The sequence below is a fragment of the Hevea brasiliensis genome, chromosome 9, assembly GCF_030052815.1.
Source record: "Hevea brasiliensis isolate MT/VB/25A 57/8 chromosome 9, ASM3005281v1, whole genome shotgun sequence".
NCBI lineage: Eukaryota > Viridiplantae > Streptophyta > Magnoliopsida > Malpighiales > Euphorbiaceae > Hevea > Hevea brasiliensis.
This window is the reverse complement of record NC_079501.1, coordinates 9,498,175-9,516,971: the sequence shown is the minus strand read 5'-3', so window position 1 is coordinate 9,516,971 and position 18,797 is coordinate 9,498,175. Positions and strand designations below refer to the sequence as shown.

Sequence of the window (18,797 nt, the reverse complement as noted above, 5' to 3'; positions counted from 1 at the left end):
AGTGTTAAATATAAAAATAATGATAAAATTTTATTGATAATATTTAAAAAAATCTCTTATGAAATCAAAATTTTCATGAATCACTATTTCAACATCTAAAAATTAATATAAATACTATGTTACTGAATAATATAAGTAAGAGAATTAATATTTTAACTATAAATAAAATATTAAATATTATCTTAAAAGTTATTGGCGACTAAGATATTAGGCATAAATAATAAAAGGAGTAAACCTAAAACTATTTTGTTAAATACATTAATTAAATATTATATATTAATGTAAATAAATAAATAAATTTAATTAATTTAAATTTTATTCTTAAAATAAACTTTAATATTAAGCACTAAAACTTCAATATTATTGATATTTTATTCTATTTATTACTTATAAATATTAAAATAAATAATAACAATATTTAAATTTTGAATAATTTTACATAAAATTTTAAAATACTATTAAGTTACATGTAAATATAATTAGTTAAAGTTTAATTTAAAAATAAAGAAATAATTAATTAAATTTATTATTTTTTATTAATAAGTATAATATTTAATAATTTATTAATTAAATCAATAATTTACGGATTCTATTCCTTAATAGAATTAAATTCTAAATAGAGTATTATAACTGCTCCTCCATCTTATTTTAATAATTTTTAAAGATTTTTCACAATATTTTTATAAAAAATTAATAATTAACTAAAATATTATTATAATATCATTAGAATGTAAAAAAAATTAAAAAAATAAATATATTGACAATAATAATAAACAAAATAAAATTAAAAAAGAAATAATACATTAAATATTTTAAAAAATAGTTAAATTTTAAAAAATAAACACACGCCGTGAAAAATATCTAATTAATTTTCCCTAATAACTGTCCGTCCAATTTTGTGCCCAAATTAATGGATCGATTTCAATTTGTTTGAGGGACCAAACCCAATGCCGGTGGGGTCTACCTATATCGCTTACCAATGGGACGCAGGCCACTCTTGTCCAGTTAAGCTCTGCTAAGTCAAGCTTACTATACTGGGCACCACTAGAGCCTAGAGGTACAATGCGGTTCATTAGTGAAGACGACGCCGTTTCAAAACCATTAAGCCAAGCATTCAAAATGGGAAGCTGTGAAACGCCTTCTCTTCGACTATCCCCAAAGAAACGATCAGTTGGGCTGCTTTAAGCTGCCTCTCACTGTGAAACTATAGCAATTCTTCCTTCAGTTCTCTCTCCTAGGGTTTCCCTTTCTCATCTCTAATGTCTGCACCTTCTCGCTCCCCCTTCGGTTCCCTACCCTCGAGAACCACCCCTTCCACCTTCTTCTCACGGGCCACCAACGCCGCCTCTACCTCTTTCTTCGCTACGCGCCGCCCATGGCGCGAGCTCATCCAGTTCTCCTCCTTCACGCGCCCTTACTCCTTCGGTGAAGCCACCGCACGCATAAAGCGTAACCTTTTCTACTTTCGCGTGAATTATACGATGATCATTCTCTTAATTCTCTTCCTCAGCCTTCTGTGGCACCCATTATCCATGATTGTGTTCTTAATCGTCTTCGTAGCCTGGTTTTTCCTCTACTTTTTCCGGGACGAGCCGCTTGTCATTTTCCATCGCACGATTGATGATCGTGTGGTGCTGGGCGTGCTCGCTGTTGTCACTATTGTGGCCTTGGTTCTCACGCACGTGTGGTTGAACGTCTTGGTTTCCATCTTGATTGGGCTTGCAATTGTTGTCTTACACGCTGCAATTAGAGGAACGGAAGATTTGTACTTGGACGAGCAAGATGTGGGAGATGGGGGGTTGTTTTCGGTTGTGGGGAGCCCCACGAGAGCTGGGTACTCTCGCGTTTAAGGTTTTTCCTTAGCCGGGCGGTGAATTGAATTGGATGTGTTATTTCTCTGCAGTTTGAATTTCGCGATGGTGATATTTTTCGGGCACCGCAGAGAAGTTGCGGGTTGGTGGCACATAGTAGCAGCGATTTTCTCTGGTTAGATGATGAATCTTGAATTGATGTTATTTTTTGCCCCTCTTTTTTTTTCCCTTATTATTTATAAGATCTGAAGTATATATGTTTGTAAATTTGCTAATGTGAATTCATTCAATATAGGCCTTTCTTAATTCGTGGGAAAATGGTTAACTTATAGCTGGTTTACCTTACCACACTACGTTTTATTAGTTCTAGTGTGGTTAGAAAGTTGTATTTATGTTGCAGATAAATGATTTCTCTGATTTTTTTTTTTTTGAAGTTAAGTGTTTATTTATTCCTTATGTATTTATTTATCTACTGCTGTTACAGTTTGAGCTATGGCTTTGCATTTGGCTGGCTCTACTTGTTAATTCTCTGTCCTCACTCTCTCATATTGTTGCAATGTGGTTATACACAAATAGAAGTCAGTGTTACTATAGGTGCTAAATTTCCAGTCTCTTATATGTATGTTTGGTCACAGTTCGTAAAAGTAAGGCTATAATAATAGGGTAAAGATTCTTCAGCTTGTTACTGAGAGGTTTTAGTTTCAAGGATTAGGGGAAAATGCTTAATGGTAGAACTGTTTGATAGTTCTCCTTCCATGACCCTAGTAAGATCATAGTTAGGTAATGACTTTTGGACTCTTTTCTCCTACTGTCCAAGTGGTCACTTGCCCATGTGTATGGAAGCATGAATGTTTCTCCCGTGGCGGACTTTGTGCTGCCCCTAAAAATCTATCAATGGGAATAGTGGTAGAAGTTCGTATAAAGGTGATTTTAATGCTTCTCCCCCCATGTGAGGAAAAGTATTTTCAAGTCAGAGAAATTGATAAAAGTTGGAGAGCAACCATTATTGCTGTCACTGGCTAGGGGTGTGCAAATGGTCGGTTAGGTTCCTAACCGAACCGAACCTATAAAACCGAAAATCGAAAATTAAAAATTTTAAAAATTGAATCAAACTGATGAATAAGAGAAAACCGAACCGAATCAAACCGATAAATATCAGTTCGGTTTGGTTTTAAACCGATCAAATCGAATTTTATAAAATTTTATATTTTCAACATTAAATCTGAATAACAAAAACATAAAAGCAAAAAAAAAATTAGAAATCAAAACTAAAAAATCTTAGGGTTTGATTCGGTTGTCTTTAATTTTTCTTGATATATATATATTAGTAATTTCGGTTCGGTTCGATTTTTTTTTTTTTTTGGTGAAAATAACTGAACCGATTAACCGAAACTATTAATAATTATAAATCGAATCGAACCGATTGAATTTTAAAACTGAATTGATTGAACCGAATTGATTTGATTGGGTTCGGTTTTTCGGTTTAAACCGAAATCTGCTCTCCCCTGTAACTGGCCATGCAAAGCCGTGTTTTGCCTTTTATCTCACTCCTTGTTTGGAGACTTTGAAAGTTGGGTTCCATATGATATGGGCCTCCGGCCTTCCTTTCCTGTAAGTTATAGAGTAGTTTTTAAGTCCATGCTTGTCTTTTGTTTTATTTGAGGGATGGTTCAAGACAAGTCTTAGTATCTGAGTATGTAGTTTGGAATCTTTTGGCAGGACATAAGATCAGCAAGTTTTGCCAGTGATGGTCATTTGTCATCCTGCAAAATACCATAAATGTGATGTCTGCTTATGTTCATTGTATGTTTTCATGAATGATGTCTTGTATTTCTCGGGGCACCTAATCTTTGTTTTGTTTTGTTTTGAAATTTTTTAGCATTTCGTAAATGAATCCTGCTTGATATTATGTATTGTTTTAAGAGTTTTAGCATTTAAGCTGATAAGGTCTGAGATAGAATTGCATATTGCATTTTGATTGTCAATATAATTTTGCAACAAGAGTATTTCTTGGGGGAGTCATTGAAGTCAAAATGTGATAAGCATTACATGTGATAGTAAAATGCTGATGATGTAAAGGCCTTCTGGTTAAACTAAAATGTTCAGGATTTTGTTCATTTTCTCCAGTTGTCATTTTATTCCAACATGAAAGCCGCGTTTGGTTTGCTTTAGAAATGCCTCAAGGATAGAATTATGGATTAAAGATGAGTGTCAAATCCATTTGCAGGATTGCGTCGGTCCTTTAAGACTGTCGCTTTACATAGATAATTTGAGGTTCTCATGTCCAGATTGAATTTATTATTATTATTATGGTAGGGTTGAACCGTAGGTGTGGGGTGGGTTTGGCTTTGGAAGAGGTTTCAGTGAAGAGCGATGTTTAATTGACATAATTATCTGGCTGATGGGTACAATTTTACTCTTGGTGGTTATTATTCATTCTATAAGTTAATATAGTGTAAATTTTATTTGTCATAATTGAAAATAATTTATGTATGAATTTTTAGTATGAAAGTCAAAAGTTACCAATGAATCGGTTTAACCAGCAAAAATCAAATTACTATAGAATGGCCCACAGAAGTCTCGTTGTTGCAACTTGTTTTGAACTCATCAAGATTTTAACATAATCTATAAGAATTCAATTTTCGGTTAATTTACAATAATTTAATTTAATTAGTTTCTTTTTATAATTAATTTCCATGTTTAGAATAAAAAATTTTAATTATTTTTAATTTGAAAAAAAAATTATTTTAAAAAAATAAAAATCAATTCTTTTCTTATATTATAAAGAAAGCTAAACCCTCATAGATGCGTTTCACAAATCAATTCATTGCCAACTATGGTCCTCAGCGAGGGAAGGGGAAAAAAATCCCTTCATTTTTTTAACCTCATTCCCGAGTAGGCATAAGGATGAATCTCGTTGCCTCATCCCCTTCCTCACTAGGTTAAATCCACCAGGGGTACATTTTGTGCCCTTTTCTCATCCCTCGGATAATACGAGAGGCCACCATACTCTCAAAATAATTCAACAAGAGCCTGCGAAACCGAAATTCAGGCTGGACACATGGAATTTCATATCATGAACAGTACATCCAACGTAGTTTCTAATTAATTACTGCAAGAGTTACACTTTTTAGTATCTAAGTCGACTGTTACATTAAATAGCAGTACGAGAAAACTGTGTTAATTACAACCCAAGTATTTCTCGTAAGATGGTCTCTAGTAATGCAATAAACCTCGACATCCAAGCACTTACACATCTAAGATGATTGTAAATGCCAGAGAGTAGAGCATTCATTCTTTCTATCTGCTGCAATCCTATGGTTTGCAATGTGCTTGCTGCAAATACTGTAGAGGAAATATGGAATGCGTGTTTGTAATATACACTCCAGATAAATCTGTTGTTTCCTTACCAATGAGGTTCAAAGCACATCATTAGTGAAGATATGAGGGGCAGAAAGATGGCAAAGAAGCATCATTCAGGGTGCGGGACCTTTCGAGCATACATTAGCGCCATTACAAAATCCTTTGCTGAGGAGCCAATGGATGCTGGTACTCGTTCTAATGTTGATGCTGTCTGTATCCATAGATCCACTAAATTGTACAACAATAATGTGGGGACTACCGGTTGTCCCATACATCTAATCTCAACCTGCCAAAAACATCGATAGCAAAATCGCATATATGGTCATTGGAGTCCCATACCATTTTACTTAGCAGCAGGGATGCAAAATGATGTTAATGCATTGCAGTAAAAGGCTGTATTGATATTCAAGTAAAAACACTTCCAAACAATGATAGAGCCAGGAGGAGGACAGTTTAATTTAATATGGGGAGGAGGACAGTTTAATTTAATATGTATTTGTATATATTTATATATTTTTTTCATAAAAATACATGGATAAAAAAAAAATACCAAGCTAGAGGGGGCCATGACACCCCTCAGCGGCTCAGTCCCCACTAGCTCCATCAGTGCTTCCAAAGGATTTTAATTATTTTGTGTATCCTTATATTAAGTTAACTGCAATTGCATATACATAAAATGACCTATTTGACTTTGGGGCTGATCCAGACTAAGGAAACACAAGGTGCCTGATTATTTGCATTGCATTTGAAAAATAAAACAATTACAGCTTCACTCACCTCAGCTTCACTAGCAAGGTCAAATTTCTTCATCAGGTACTTCTGGATAAAAGAAACAGGTAAATTTCCATCCCTGTCACAGAATGAAATGAATGACATGAAAAATCTCCCAAAATCAATTGATTCCTTCTACTTTATTCTTTGAATGTTGTGTTCTTTCATGTCAAAATGATGTATGAGTAGCCACAAGTATTACTGAAAAAACGTACTGTACACTAACAGTTAACTCAAAACAAAATTATTGGAATTACACAACTTCCACAGGATGTTTGCAAAAATTATTACTTGGTTTGAATGGGGCAAACATGTTAATCGCCCTTAATGGCTGACCTGGAGATTTAATCATCTTAAGAGGCTCTCATTATTCTGGGGGGAGGGTTGTGGGGTTCATAGTCTCATAGATCCTCTGCAACTGCACTACAACATAGGCAGATACCTATACCTAAATCATTAAATGAAGCTAGAAACAAGGTTGAGATGCCAGGATCATGAGGTTATTGGCACCATTTTCGTCTCATTGGGACAGAGATAGCATGGTGCATGGTACGAAAGGTCAGCCATAAAGTGACAGACTCATGCCATATTCAAAATGTGTCTTAGTTTTATCACTTGAATGTTGTCTTTACATGCAATAGTGATTCATATACTCGGATTCATATAGTGATTCATACACTTGGATGGATTATTGGATAGGTAATATACAACTTGCAACACAATAAGAGTTTTTTTTTCTCAACAATATTTGTTTTACAAACATCTACCAACATGTCTTTTCTCAATTATCACCCATGTTATCCCAACAATAATTGTCATTACTCACTCTTGTCCTTAGCTGCAACCTAAACAAGTCACTTTCACTCCCTCAAGCTACCTCTCTTGTTCTAGCACATGACTAATGTAAGAATTTCCTTTATCATGTACCTTGTTGGAGTTAGCTTGTTCTTTGCTGGTTAAAAGTGCATAGAATTTAAAGATATCTGTTATATGCTTTTTTACTGAACTCGTTAATTAGCTCATCGATAATAGTTTAGAAATACTCTGTATTTATCATCAGGCATCAATTCTGTGGGAACATCTTATTCAACCCCTTTCTCTCAGACATATCTCTCAGACATATATGAACCCAGATAACAAGGAAATTTTGAAGCCATCCTTCCAATTAAAAATCAAATGACAAACTTATAAATTATAAAAACGAACTCATTAAGGAAACGGAAAGAATAGTGCATCAAGCAACAGGGCTAAAAGGAACTCACTTTATTCTCAAGTAATTTGCAGGAATTTGTGGCAGGGGTGCATCTCCTTCCCTGAAACAATTGGTATGTAATAAGTAGGAATACAACCAAAAGCAATTTTTAAGCAAATAAATTCCAAATTTCCAATATCCTAGTAAAGTTTTTATTTTAGAAGCTGAAAACAATTCTCACTGGTCCTCAGAAGCTACTAGTGAAAACCAAACTGGACCAGCTCTTCTCTCATGCTTTGCACTGGCAGCATCCAGAACAGCTTGGGAGGAAATGCCCAGATATCCAAAATTAGAAGCCTTTTTTCGACGAATCCTGCGCAACCTTTTGGGTCCAGTTGACTCTGAAGGCACAGAATCATTGTTATTATTCTCATCCTCTACTTTTACTTTGTCTTTGTTTTCCCTAAATTTGGTTTTACGCACATGAGGTTCATTGTCAGGATCATGAGTAGATTCCAGTTTAGCATCGGAAACTTGTGAAGTAGGTTTGAAAGACTTGGTCCTATTTGCAACTTCCACTAAACAATTCAATGGTTGCCAGAGATCTGATTTCCCATCCCATGATTCAGCACCATTATCTGCTTCATTATTGGAAGCAGGTTGGCTAGCCTCAGCAGAGGAAGAATTCTGTACAAGTAAAACATATGTGTCTGAAATATATTAATAGCATGAAGCAAGCACACAATCATTTCTCAGGTCACTAGGAAGCAAAAGGAGATGACATGTTGCCAGCCCTATGAGAGCATACACAGCACAAGCCAAAAAACTACATTTTGACTTCTATTACCTGTCTTGGATTCTGACTAAACTTATTTATGGTTTCAGGAGAACTTGAGTTCTCTAAGTGGTCTTCGGCTGCATCTTCCTGCTTTTTAATGCGTTTCTCAATAGGAAAACTGGAACCTCGTAAGGCAGTAGCCTTTCTTGGAACAGGTTTTGTTCTTCTTCCAGTCGTCGTAATCTGTGTTGATACTTTGGGAGTGCTGACCACCAATGATGAAAGTGATCTTTCCTTCCTTCTAACAGGTAATACAACTGAGGGGGTGACGTCAGGTGCCTCTACCTTCCTTCTTTTGAATGGGAAAATCTTGGCCCTTACATCTTGCAAATTGTGGTCTGGCCTAATTTTCACATAATAATGTGCCTCAGTTCACAATGATTTCTAAAGACTAAAACTTTAACTTTACCAAATGTTTGAACATTATTCATGTTAACGCATCCTCAATAAGATAAAATTTTATCATATGCCTTCAGATGTCCCAAGATAAACTGCATTACAGTATGTCTCAAGGTCAACATCAACCCCACCCTCCAAACTCAGATGCACAATAGGGTGTATGGGTAGAACTCTGAGTTATCCCTCGAAATAAAATAGTGCCAATTTTATAAACCAATATACTAAGTATAATGGGAAGCTTTTGACATCCCAACGGGCCAATGGGGAATGAATGTTCCATCTGCAGATTCAACAAGAGGCTAGTTTTCTTCAGCATTCTACTTGGAAATGTTAAACTCTCAATATTCTTCCAATAGACACTTTGTGAATAAAAACCAATAGTAAGAAAATGGTTTTAAATCTGCAAGTAATAGAAACGGGCCTGTAATAGTTGTAACGAAAAGGTAACGGCAAATTGTTTTGAAAAATTTGCAAAGTTCATGAAATGAATAAATATTCAAAAACATAATTAAAATTAAGATATACAACTAAATAATAACTACAAATATATCGAATAAAGACATTAAATCCACCATTCTTATACATCATTAGTATTAATCAATTTAAAACCAAAAAATAACTAAGAAGATAGTAAATAATCAACCTTATTACCACCAAAAGAAGTGTCTAGGAAATTCTTTATTATCTTGACTTTGATCCTAAGACTAGCCCTAGGAGCTTTGATCATTAACTTAGGTTATAAACTTAATATTTAATTTATGAAAATCAATTTCAAGAGTTAAGTTCATGATTATTTATTTTTCTTAAATTTTATCTTGCGAAAGTCTAAGTTTATACTTAGCAAATATTATTAAAGCCTAAAACTTTTTTTGATATTATTTTCTAATTATTTATATATTTACCTAAAAATGATTCAAAATAGCTAAAAATTAGAAAAAATAAAATAAAATAAAATAATAACTCCCCCTTTAATCTCCTTCACTTCAAAACTAACTTATCTATTTGATGATCCATGCTCTTGAACTCAAAAATTTGCAGAGAAATGAATGATTTTACTTGAGTTGGTTGTAGAGAAAATTGAGTGAGTTGAGAGAAAATGACTTAGTTGCCTAGAGAGAAAATGAAAAGGGCTAAAATGAACGAGCTAATATAGTTTTTTTCCCCAAAAAAAAGGTTTCCTATACTGCATTTCACATGAAAGAGATTAAAAAAAGCTAAGAATTCTTAGCGAGAAAAGTAATAGCCATCACGATGTTACTTAACAGTCAATAACAACCATAACAGCCTTTACAATTACAATTTACAAATTCAAAAATCATTAAATAACAGTGATAACGGTTACATAACGGCCATTATTTAAACGCATATTTGATACCATATGCATGACGAATCAACAATATTGCCCAAGAAAATGTAGGAAGTGCCATAATCCAAAATATATGATAACAATTTACCAGAGATGAAGATGATTTTGCTCTTAAGAAACATTCAACACTGCTTCTATTTTCCGACCCAGAACCTAACTCCTCATCAGCGCACCTCAAAAAATTCATCTCCAATTAAATGCATATTACTCCATCCATCATGTTCTGGTCTTTTTAGTGCAAACTTTTCCCTCCTTTTCTTCAAATGCATGTCTTATTGCTAGAAACAAACTTTTCCCTCAATGGTTTTATCGCTAGCATATTAAAAAACAAAATCTGGAATGGAGAATTATGGTAAATAGAGTGTGAAAATTGTTCTACACAATGTCATATCATGTCAAGCCTTTTCGTCAGTGTAGTTTTTCCCTGTGTGGGACAAGAGAGAAGGAAGTTGGGGAGGAAAACATTTATGGCATAAAACATCCCCTCCCAATCCTAGCTGAAAAAGAGAACTGAACAGTAGATGTCCACTGAAAACTCAAAATATACCATTGACCATGATAAAAAGTATAAAACAGTAGATCAGTCAGGAAATTAAGTAGAATTTAACATAAAATTTCGAAAGCCTTGCTATGTACCATGTTAAAATACATTACAAGTATGGCATTAGCAGAGGCACTAATTAATCATTCCCCAAATAGTTTTGACAAAATTTGCCAATGTGACGTATCATTGTTCTAGGAACCTTCAGGCACCAGCAATCTTCATACATGTACAAGCATGGGAATGGACCTAAAATCCATTACTGTCACAGCTTTTAAATGTCAGAGACAAATGTAAAGGATCGAATTTCACCCTCAAATTCTAAGGTACACGCGGCACATGCATAAAACTAATAGTGTTTGATTAAGCAATGAATAATAAAGGTAAAGGCAAGTAATCAATTGTTTTATGCCTCACGTATGTTTAATGAATTAAACATGAAAAGTAAGACCGAATCCCCACGCGTTATCAATTTCAAGCCATCATTTTTGCATGCTATCCAGGTTATGTTACAGATAGTTCAACCGGTTTTACAGCAACATGAGTGAGAGAGGAAGCGAGGGATGGAAGGCGAGACAAAGCCATAGGTGAGGACAAGAATCTGACCTTAATTTTTCCAATGGTACACAGCCAAGATGGATATAGCATATGGGACAGCAATCTACTCCCTCGTCAGATATCTTCTGATATATGCACTTCCTGCAGACTGAACCAATTTTCAAGAAAAGAAGCGAAAATCAGACATTTTACATTTATGGCTTCTCATCTAATCAAACATAAAATTGAAGGAGATCACTAATAAACTTATGCAGTTCGGACTTTAATATCTTAACTCAGTAAGCATTAAGTTGCAACCAGAAACTCTACCAAGTAGCAACTACCCAGTTAATATCACATTCACAAAAAAAGAACCCATTCCATTGGAAAAAAACTGTTGCATGACTTTTAATCCCAGCAAGCAAAGAATGAAACGGGATAGCTTGTTTTCTATTCTCATTACTACTTTAGCTTTCTGGTCTTCCATCATCTAGAAAGAAAGAAAGAGAAGAGAAACCAAAGATTCCGGTCAGCAACAAAAGTACTAAATGCCCATGGTCTCACAGTAGAATTACTGAACGACCACGTCAAAATAAAGACAAACTAAACCAAATCAAGATAAAGAAAACGCCTGAAAGAAGAAACTAACCCACCCGTATTATCATCAATGCAAAATACAAGAAGAATCGAAAGGCTGAAAGATTTGGAAGTTAATAAAAAGAGTGAAAAGAAATGAAATTTCTTAAGAGAAAAAGATTTAGATGGAAAGACTGACACGTGTGAAGACATTCAGATATGGTGGTGGCATCTCTCAGTAACTTATCACAGAGAGGACATGTCATGCACGCTGCCATCGTTTCTCTCTTCACTTTCACCAACTGATTCGCCATCTCTTTATCTCAGAAATCCCTTCTTCTCTACTCACTTTAGCTCCCTCCACCCACGTATGTTAACCCACACAACTGCATGTTCCCATCAACAAAGAAAAACACAAGAGATTCACGTCCATGTCTCTGTATTTACCTGCATTAGACCCAGAAGTAACATCACAAGAAGCAGAAAGAACACAATAAGGACAACAATAAATCTGTGCAGACATTTTATGGGATGTCCACACAATAATAGGAGAAAAACCTGATAGCCTTTTGATCTTTATAGGCATGTAAAGAAGAGAGTTTTGCGATTACGAGACTTGGGTAATGAAGATTTGCGGAGAATCGACGTGGGTTTTGATGGATTTGGACAGGGGAAACTTTACGGATGATCTAAATCTAGATAGAGGGAAGGAAGGGGAGAGAGGGGGGGGGGGGGGTGTTCGTCGAAGAAAAGCATGAACCAAGAGTTTCTTTGTTTTTATGCTATTTTATTATTTTATTTTCGATTAATTATTTTTAAAAAAAAATTATGTATTTCTATGGGTGGACAACTATCCGAATCTGATTAATTGAAGCTTCAGTTTAAAGATAAAGTGCGCCGAGGGTGCGCATGGGAGGAAAATGTGCACAGGGGCCAGGCGGCGTGTTTTTTGTAGGGGACGGCGTGTCCTGCAAGGGTGTTTGTTACAGTGTGCACGAGTGCGTGTTAGTAACGAGAGCAATGTGGTACACCCCACCTGGATTTTTTCTTTTTTAACACACTCCTCCTGTATTTATTTTTTCCATGTAAATTAAGTAAACAAAAGAACCTTATTATTATTTTTTTTAAAGATTGAGGTGTGAAGTAGGGATGACAATAAACTAAATTTTTACGGGTGTCGATTTTATTAAATTTTAATAAGTCAAATTTAAATAAAATATAATTAAATTTAAATTTACAAAATAATAATTATAATATATTTAATTCTAATATAATTTTATATGTTAAATATTTATTATTTAACTTATTTATATAAATATTTAATTAAATATAAAATATATTTTTTTATGATAATATTTATAAATTTTTATTTTTATTTTAAATAAAATAAAATTTAAATATTTTATAAAATTTTTAAAATATAAATTATTAATAAAAAATTATTTTTATGTAAATTATTAATTAAAATATATAAAATTAAATAGAATTAAATATTTTTTTATAATAATAATTAAATTTGAAACTAATTTTATTTTTAAAAATATTAATCGAATTTAATTTCAAGTAGGATATTTTCTACTTGTTATATTCTTGATGTAAACTCAAATCTAGTATATGTTAGTGAATATATTTTTAATTACTGAATTAAGTACCTATTTACTTTTTATCATTGAGATTTTAAGAATAAAATTATTTTTCAAGAAAAAAAACCATAATACCATTAAAAAAAGTTATTTAAAAAATATTTTATTATTTTAATATTTTAATAATTAAAACTTGTTAAATTTAGTTTGAAATTAATTTTTTAATACTTTTTAATTAATATGTTTTAAAAAGTACTTTTTCACCTTAATTTTAATAATTATGCCAAATAGATCTAAATTAAAAAATGGATTAATTGTGAAGCTAATGAGACTAATGCACAAAAATTATTTAATCTTATTTTTAGGAGAAAAAAGATAAAAAGGACTAATATTAAACTCTCATCTCATGTACTCACTTTCACAGTTCCTCCTTGGATGCTACTGCAATAACTTAGTATTGATCGATTCCAGTTGGAACATTTGAAAAAAATTGTAAGCAGCTGTTCATCTCTTCTCTCACGTCACCTGCCTAATTACTACCAATATGGTTCTGGGAAAATAAATAGTGCAAGAGAATTCACATTTTTTTTATTATAAAGAATGTTTAATTTCTCAAATTTAATATTTTTTTTGAATTTTTTTTAAATGTGTAATTTTCATTTTTTGTTAAAATTATAAAAATTAATATATAAGTAAATTTAAATTAAAAAATTTAAAAGATAATATCAATTATTAAAATAAATTAAGAGACTGGAATTTTAGCATGCTCATTATTTAGATTCTAAGGAATATATATGTGTATATGTGTATGTGTGTTTGTGATTATTTTTTTAAGGAGCGGAGCTAGAAAATTGAAACATAATTAAAAAAGAAGGTGATGGAGGAGACAACAGGCAGTAACTCCTTATGACTAATTATTAAATACATTAGGAGTACTAGAAAGTAATGCTATATTTCTAACAGAAAAGTGAATCTTTCTTATAATATGGAGAATAAATCTCATATAATTATTAAAAATAGTACATGTGTATGAATACATCTAATAATTTCTCACTTCTCATGGACAAAATAATTGATAATTGTTCTATACTTAAAAAAAATTAATTATTTGCATGAACCCACCAAAGTAGTCATTTGGGACCAAAATGAGTTGCTTTATAGGGAAAATGGGGAACAAGAAAATGATCCAAATTGTTGAAAAAAATGCTTCAGAGATGATCAGATGAGATGCTAGCAATCAATGACCGCGTGCTTCTCCTTTTCAGAGGTGCTTCTAACAAATGGAAGCTAATTCAATCGGCCCCAGCAGTAGGCCACATTAGTTGTTAATGTCAAATGCACTGGGACACACTTCATCAATTCAATCTCACCTTCCCATGGTCACACCTAAAGCCCCATCTCACTATGCTTTTATTAACCCATGCTGCTAGCTAACAAATTAATGCCTGTGGCACCCACTTTCTAATTAAATTCAATGCCTAAGCTTTCTACTTATTTGGTTTTGGCACATGAATTGATGATCAAGTCCTTGAACACGTTCCCAAAGCCACCAATGTAAAGAACTTGGGAGTAATATTACAAGATTTATGATCTATATCTCCTTCTGGCTGGTTTTATACACATGTACATCCATTCAAGACAAGACAAGATCTTTGTGCCGAGCATATGAAATTATATCTAGATGCGAAAAGTCTTGCACAAATTATGCTTGTGAGGATGACCACCTGTTGTTAAAGGCAAAAAGAAATAAGAATGAGAAAATAAACTCTTCCAAGACAGTGTAATGCAGGATATTGAGGAAAAACTCTTGGTCAATTTTTCCAGCTTAAGTAATATTCTTTTGATTTTAAGGTGGTTACTAAATATACCCATTTAACATGTAACCATGGCCCATTGGCCCTCCCTCCACTGGGGAATACGCCGACAAACACACTGTCCCTGAACATAGGAAGAGCTCTAGCTGCCACATTAGTGTTTTTTTCAAAAAAAAAAAAAATCAATCAATGCTGTGCAATTGTTCCAAGTAAAATTAATTTTAATTTATTCTGGACTTTTTTTTTTATATTTATTTGGCTCTGATTTACACCTTTGGAGACGCCTACCATTGAATTTAAAGCTCATTGGCAAGCAATAATGGAGCCGGCAATTATTTTTAAGGAGGGCTAAAGTAAAATTTAATGTGTATTTATATATATTTACAATTTTTTTTTTCATAAAAATATGTGGGCAAAAAAATTTTTTTCATCAAGCTAGGGGGGCCATGGCACTTATTAAGTTATTTTGGACTTTGCTCAAACAGCAAAAGTATATATATATATCTTAACAAGGAGATGAAAGAAATCAAATATGTATATTCGATTCAGAGGTCACACCTGTATGAGTTGATGCCGATGATTATTGAGCTGCAACAAGGAAACAACAATACAAATTTTTAGAATGCTAAAATGCCCTGGAGTGGAGGATTTTGATAATTTAACTAGCAGAAAGTTCAAGTTCAATTGACAGAAACATGAGACAGCCTGAACTTTCAAAAACCTCCTTCAGGGATGACTCTCTCTATTCACGCAGCAGGGAAGACAAGGATTAACTCAGGCATCAGAACAATCATCCTTAAGCAGTAATATTCTAGATGAACTTTCTAAGAAGCCAGTTAAGCAAAATCCCATGTAATTTAGGTTCTAAATGCAACATTTCCTGCTTCATTATATATGAAATAGGCCTTATAAGAACGAAAATTAATCTGCAAAAGAGGCATATGGTAACCTAGCATAGTCAATTTGTTCAATGTGCCATCAATCTGCATGAAGTAAGCCTGTGAAGAAAATCCATTTCAAACTTTGAATTTTCATGTGAATTACACAGGGCAATACGGCATTTAGATAGCTTTTACGACCTCAAGCAACATTTCATGGTCTTCAATATCATTCTCCCCTTGTGTTGTTGTTGCACTGGCTGTACTTGTTCTGGATATCTTTGAACCTATGGTAAGAGAGTTAAGAAACCAATTGGGAGCACCAGAGCCACTGACAGGTGAAGATGAGCCAACTAATTTTCTTGATAAGTAGAGGTCTGCCATGTTATCATCATCATCTAGAAGTTGTTGAAGTTCATTCCTTAACTGGAGACCCAGAATGCTTCACAAGTGCAAGTGTTGAGGATGAGAAATCAAAAACTTGGGCAAATATGAATATGGATAAAGGATGAAAAGTACTAGTTGATCAAGACCTGTATTTTACTGTGATAATCATGTAACTTTCAGTTATATAGTTCTGGTGTATCCTCCATGCACAGAGAATAACTAGCAATTTGATCTGTTTCTTCTCCCTCACTGTGTGTGTGTGAGTGTTTCAATTTTTCCATTAATTCTTTTTTTATCCCCTTAGCTTTTTTGAATGTCACAACATTCTCCTAGAGGCTTCTACATCTTCAGGATAGGTTTGGTTCACTATCTTCCTCACTGTTAGGGGTGAGCAGATTTCGGTTCAAACCGAAAAACCAAACCGAACAGAGTCAATTCGATTCAATCGGTTAAGTTTTAAAATTTAATCGGTTCGGTTCCGTTTTACATTATATAAACTTCGGTTATTTCGGTTCGGTTCAGTTTTGAAGAGAAAAAAATTGGTTAAACCGAACCGAACCGAATAGTAATTTATATGTTCAAATCAAACCAAATCGAACCGAATTAATTTTTGAATTGATTTATTTTTATGGGAAATTTATGAATTATATTTAATTTTATATATATTAATTGTTTAATTTCATTGATTAATGGTTATTAGGTTCAAATCAAAGTCAAAATTAGATTAAATAATTTGAAAATTAAGTCTAAATTAAAAATCAAAACTGATTGGTTTAAATCGAACTGAAATTTGATTTTTCACCTATTTCGGTTCGATTCAGTTTCTAAAATACATAATTCGATTTTTATAATTTAATTCGGTTCGATTCAGTTTGAACCGAATGCTCACCCCTACTCACTGTCATCACACTCTAATCAGCTACTTTTTGCTAAAAGAGTGATTTTCCCCTGTTACATTCATCTTAAGGAAAGGAAAAGGAATATTCTCATAGAAGGGAGCTTAGAACCTCTGCTATGTACATCGGCAACATAGCTAACCAGAATAACTATTATTATACTATGGCAAGAAGAAAAGACCTTTTCAACTAAAATTATAGGTGCTGTCCTTAACTATATGTACAAAAAATTATGTAATCTATATAATATCACAAGAATAAGATATGTCCAAGATCCAGTCCATCAAAAGAGATATTTAACGTTCCATAGGAATGGGATTGTCTTTTGCTTTAACTTTTCACTTTCTTTGAGAATTGGCATACCCACACACCTAAACAGATTATGCTTAAGTTGATCAATCTTTTTAAATCAAATAATATAAATATTGTAAATGAGCAACAAATATTTCAAGAAATAAACTCACCATGCTAGTAACATTCATAGGTGCTATAGCAATATTAGCATACCTTTTGAACCCGATTTGTCAACCTTGTCATGGAACTCTTCAGCTTACACACCTGATCCAGATTACGACAGCTAATCTGCACAATTGCAATTTGACAGAAGCATTGAACCCTTTCCAGTGATTTGATAATATGTAACAGCAAGGCAATTGATGTAAATTACACTGCAGTATGAAAGCCTAAAAACAAAGGGACTAGTGATATTATGCTAAAAACCAAAGTTGATGTGACAAAATTGTTATAAGCATGGCAGTGGCAATGATGGGTACATAATTATTTAAGCCAAAAATCTGATGCAAAGATCATCAATTAATTCTTTACCTTGGAGGTCAGCTCATCTAAAGCAGGATAAGCATCGGTCTCCAGTTCTCTAGTACACGCATCTTACAAACTACAAATGGCTTCTAGTGCAACTTCCAATGCTGGGAATTCAAATTATACATTTCACAACACAAATACCATAACCAGAAGCAAATTTTCAATATTTTATACCAAAGCAAATATAAAACCAGCAAGGGAAAAATTAATCTACTGTGATAATACCATTTTCTTCGCCTGTATCGACATCTTTTAGCATCACAGGACGCTCCTCTTCTCACCTTGAATTGGCTTGTAACATTTACATTACAAGAAGCAACCGTTCCTCAACAATAGGAATTACATTATTGTGCAGTGGGTCTCTAACCAAAACCTATCCCAGAATATAAAGTAGAAATAGTGTAGGAGACTATAATTCAATTATAACTGAAATGAATTTTCCTTGCTCATGATGTATCTTCCAAAAAAGACCAACAGGGCAATTGAAAAATAGAACTAAAAGTGAACCGTTACTTTACTGGAAATTTGCAGGAAACAAAGAACTATGAACAAAAACATTGAAAAAAAAAAAAAAGAAGCAGTATTACTCTACTTCACTGCAAGTTTAGAAATTGAAAATCACCTCCAAAATGAGAACAATAACTCTTTCTCTGCCCAACATCTCGGAAGGATATGATAGAAGAGGATCAAGGATTCGAAGATCTCTGGCGTGAATTTGGACTCCAGCATAATAGAGTACTTGTCTACATCAATAATGGTATTTTTCCCATTGTTGTCCAGCAAAATCCAGCTCCTGGAAAAAGCAGGCTTACTGGTTAAATAATATTATAAAAGAAAAAAAAGTCTATCTCTTATATCTATATGTATAAAAAAAAAAATGATTGTTTACTCAAGACATTTACATTCACTCAATTAAAAATTGACATACAACAAAAAATATTTGATAAATGAATGTAAAAAATCCTACATTGATTAGAGTCAAAGCCAACAATAATCCGAAGTGCTTATTATCAATTTGATTTA

General features: G+C 33.2%; 2 protein-coding genes and 2 long non-coding RNA genes across 6 annotated transcripts; 1 reads left to right on the top strand and 3 right to left on the bottom strand.

Annotated features, from left to right (window-relative positions):
* Nucleotides 1–1,079: 1,079 nt before the first annotated feature.
* Nucleotides 1,080–2,240, top strand: LOC110665438 (PRA1 family protein F2). Its single transcript, XM_021825556.2, has one exon. It carries the CDS (start codon nucleotides 1,260–1,262, stop codon nucleotides 1,848–1,850), a length of 591 nt encoding a protein of 196 aa, XP_021681248.2. The 5' UTR covers nucleotides 1,080–1,259; the 3' UTR covers nucleotides 1,851–2,240.
* Nucleotides 2,241–4,831: 2,591 nt separating this feature from the next.
* Nucleotides 4,832–12,115, bottom strand: LOC110665439 (E3 ubiquitin protein ligase DRIP2). Its single transcript, XM_021825559.2, has 8 exons — nucleotides 11,953–12,115; nucleotides 11,594–11,841; nucleotides 10,888–10,987; nucleotides 7,985–8,318; nucleotides 7,379–7,824; nucleotides 7,208–7,258; nucleotides 5,952–6,024; nucleotides 4,832–5,460 (listed from the first exon to the last, which is right to left on the bottom strand). The coding sequence occupies exons 2-8, from the start codon at nucleotides 11,706–11,708 to the stop codon at nucleotides 5,284–5,286; spliced, it is 1,296 nt and encodes a 431-aa protein (XP_021681251.1). The 5' UTR covers nucleotides 11,709–11,841; nucleotides 11,953–12,115; the 3' UTR covers nucleotides 4,832–5,283.
* A 1,924-nt stretch (nucleotides 12,116–14,039) lies between these two features.
* On the bottom strand, nucleotides 14,040–16,546 carry LOC131183039 (uncharacterized). The gene is made up of 2 exons (XR_009151184.1): nucleotides 15,350–16,546; nucleotides 14,040–14,701 (listed from the first exon to the last, which is right to left on the bottom strand). It is a non-coding gene; the product is annotated as an uncharacterized LOC131183039 (long non-coding RNA).
* Nucleotides 16,547–16,893: 347 nt separating this feature from the next.
* On the bottom strand, nucleotides 16,894–18,591 carry LOC110665440 (uncharacterized). Of its 3 annotated transcripts, XR_009151183.1 has the most exons (4): nucleotides 18,397–18,591; nucleotides 17,778–17,878; nucleotides 17,417–17,534; nucleotides 16,894–17,323 (listed from the first exon to the last, which is right to left on the bottom strand). It is a non-coding gene; the product is annotated as an uncharacterized LOC110665440 (long non-coding RNA). The 3 variants fall into 3 exon arrangements; XR_002496881.2 differs by having other exon boundaries at nucleotides 16,894–17,534; XR_009151182.1 differs by lacking the exon at nucleotides 18,397–18,591 and adding an exon at nucleotides 18,000–18,342 and having other exon boundaries at nucleotides 16,894–17,534.
* Nucleotides 18,592–18,797: the final 206 nt, after the last annotated feature.

Coding starts and splice junctions, on each gene's coding strand:
- LOC110665438 (XM_021825556.2), top strand. CDS start 1,260: ATGTCTGCACCTTCTCGCTCCCCCTTCGGTTCCCTACCCTCGAGAACC.
- LOC110665439 (XM_021825559.2), bottom strand. CDS start 11,708: ATGGCGAATCAGTTGGTGAAAGTGAAGAGAGAAACGATGGCAGCGTGC. Junction 7,259..7,378: donor CTAGTAGCTTCTGAGGACCA/GTGAGAATTGTT, acceptor CAATTGTTTCAG/GGAAGGAGATGCACCCCTGC. Junction 5,461..5,951: donor ACCTTGCTAGTGAAGCTGAG/GTGAGTGAAGCT, acceptor TGTTTTTGGCAG/GTTGAGATTAGATGTATGGG.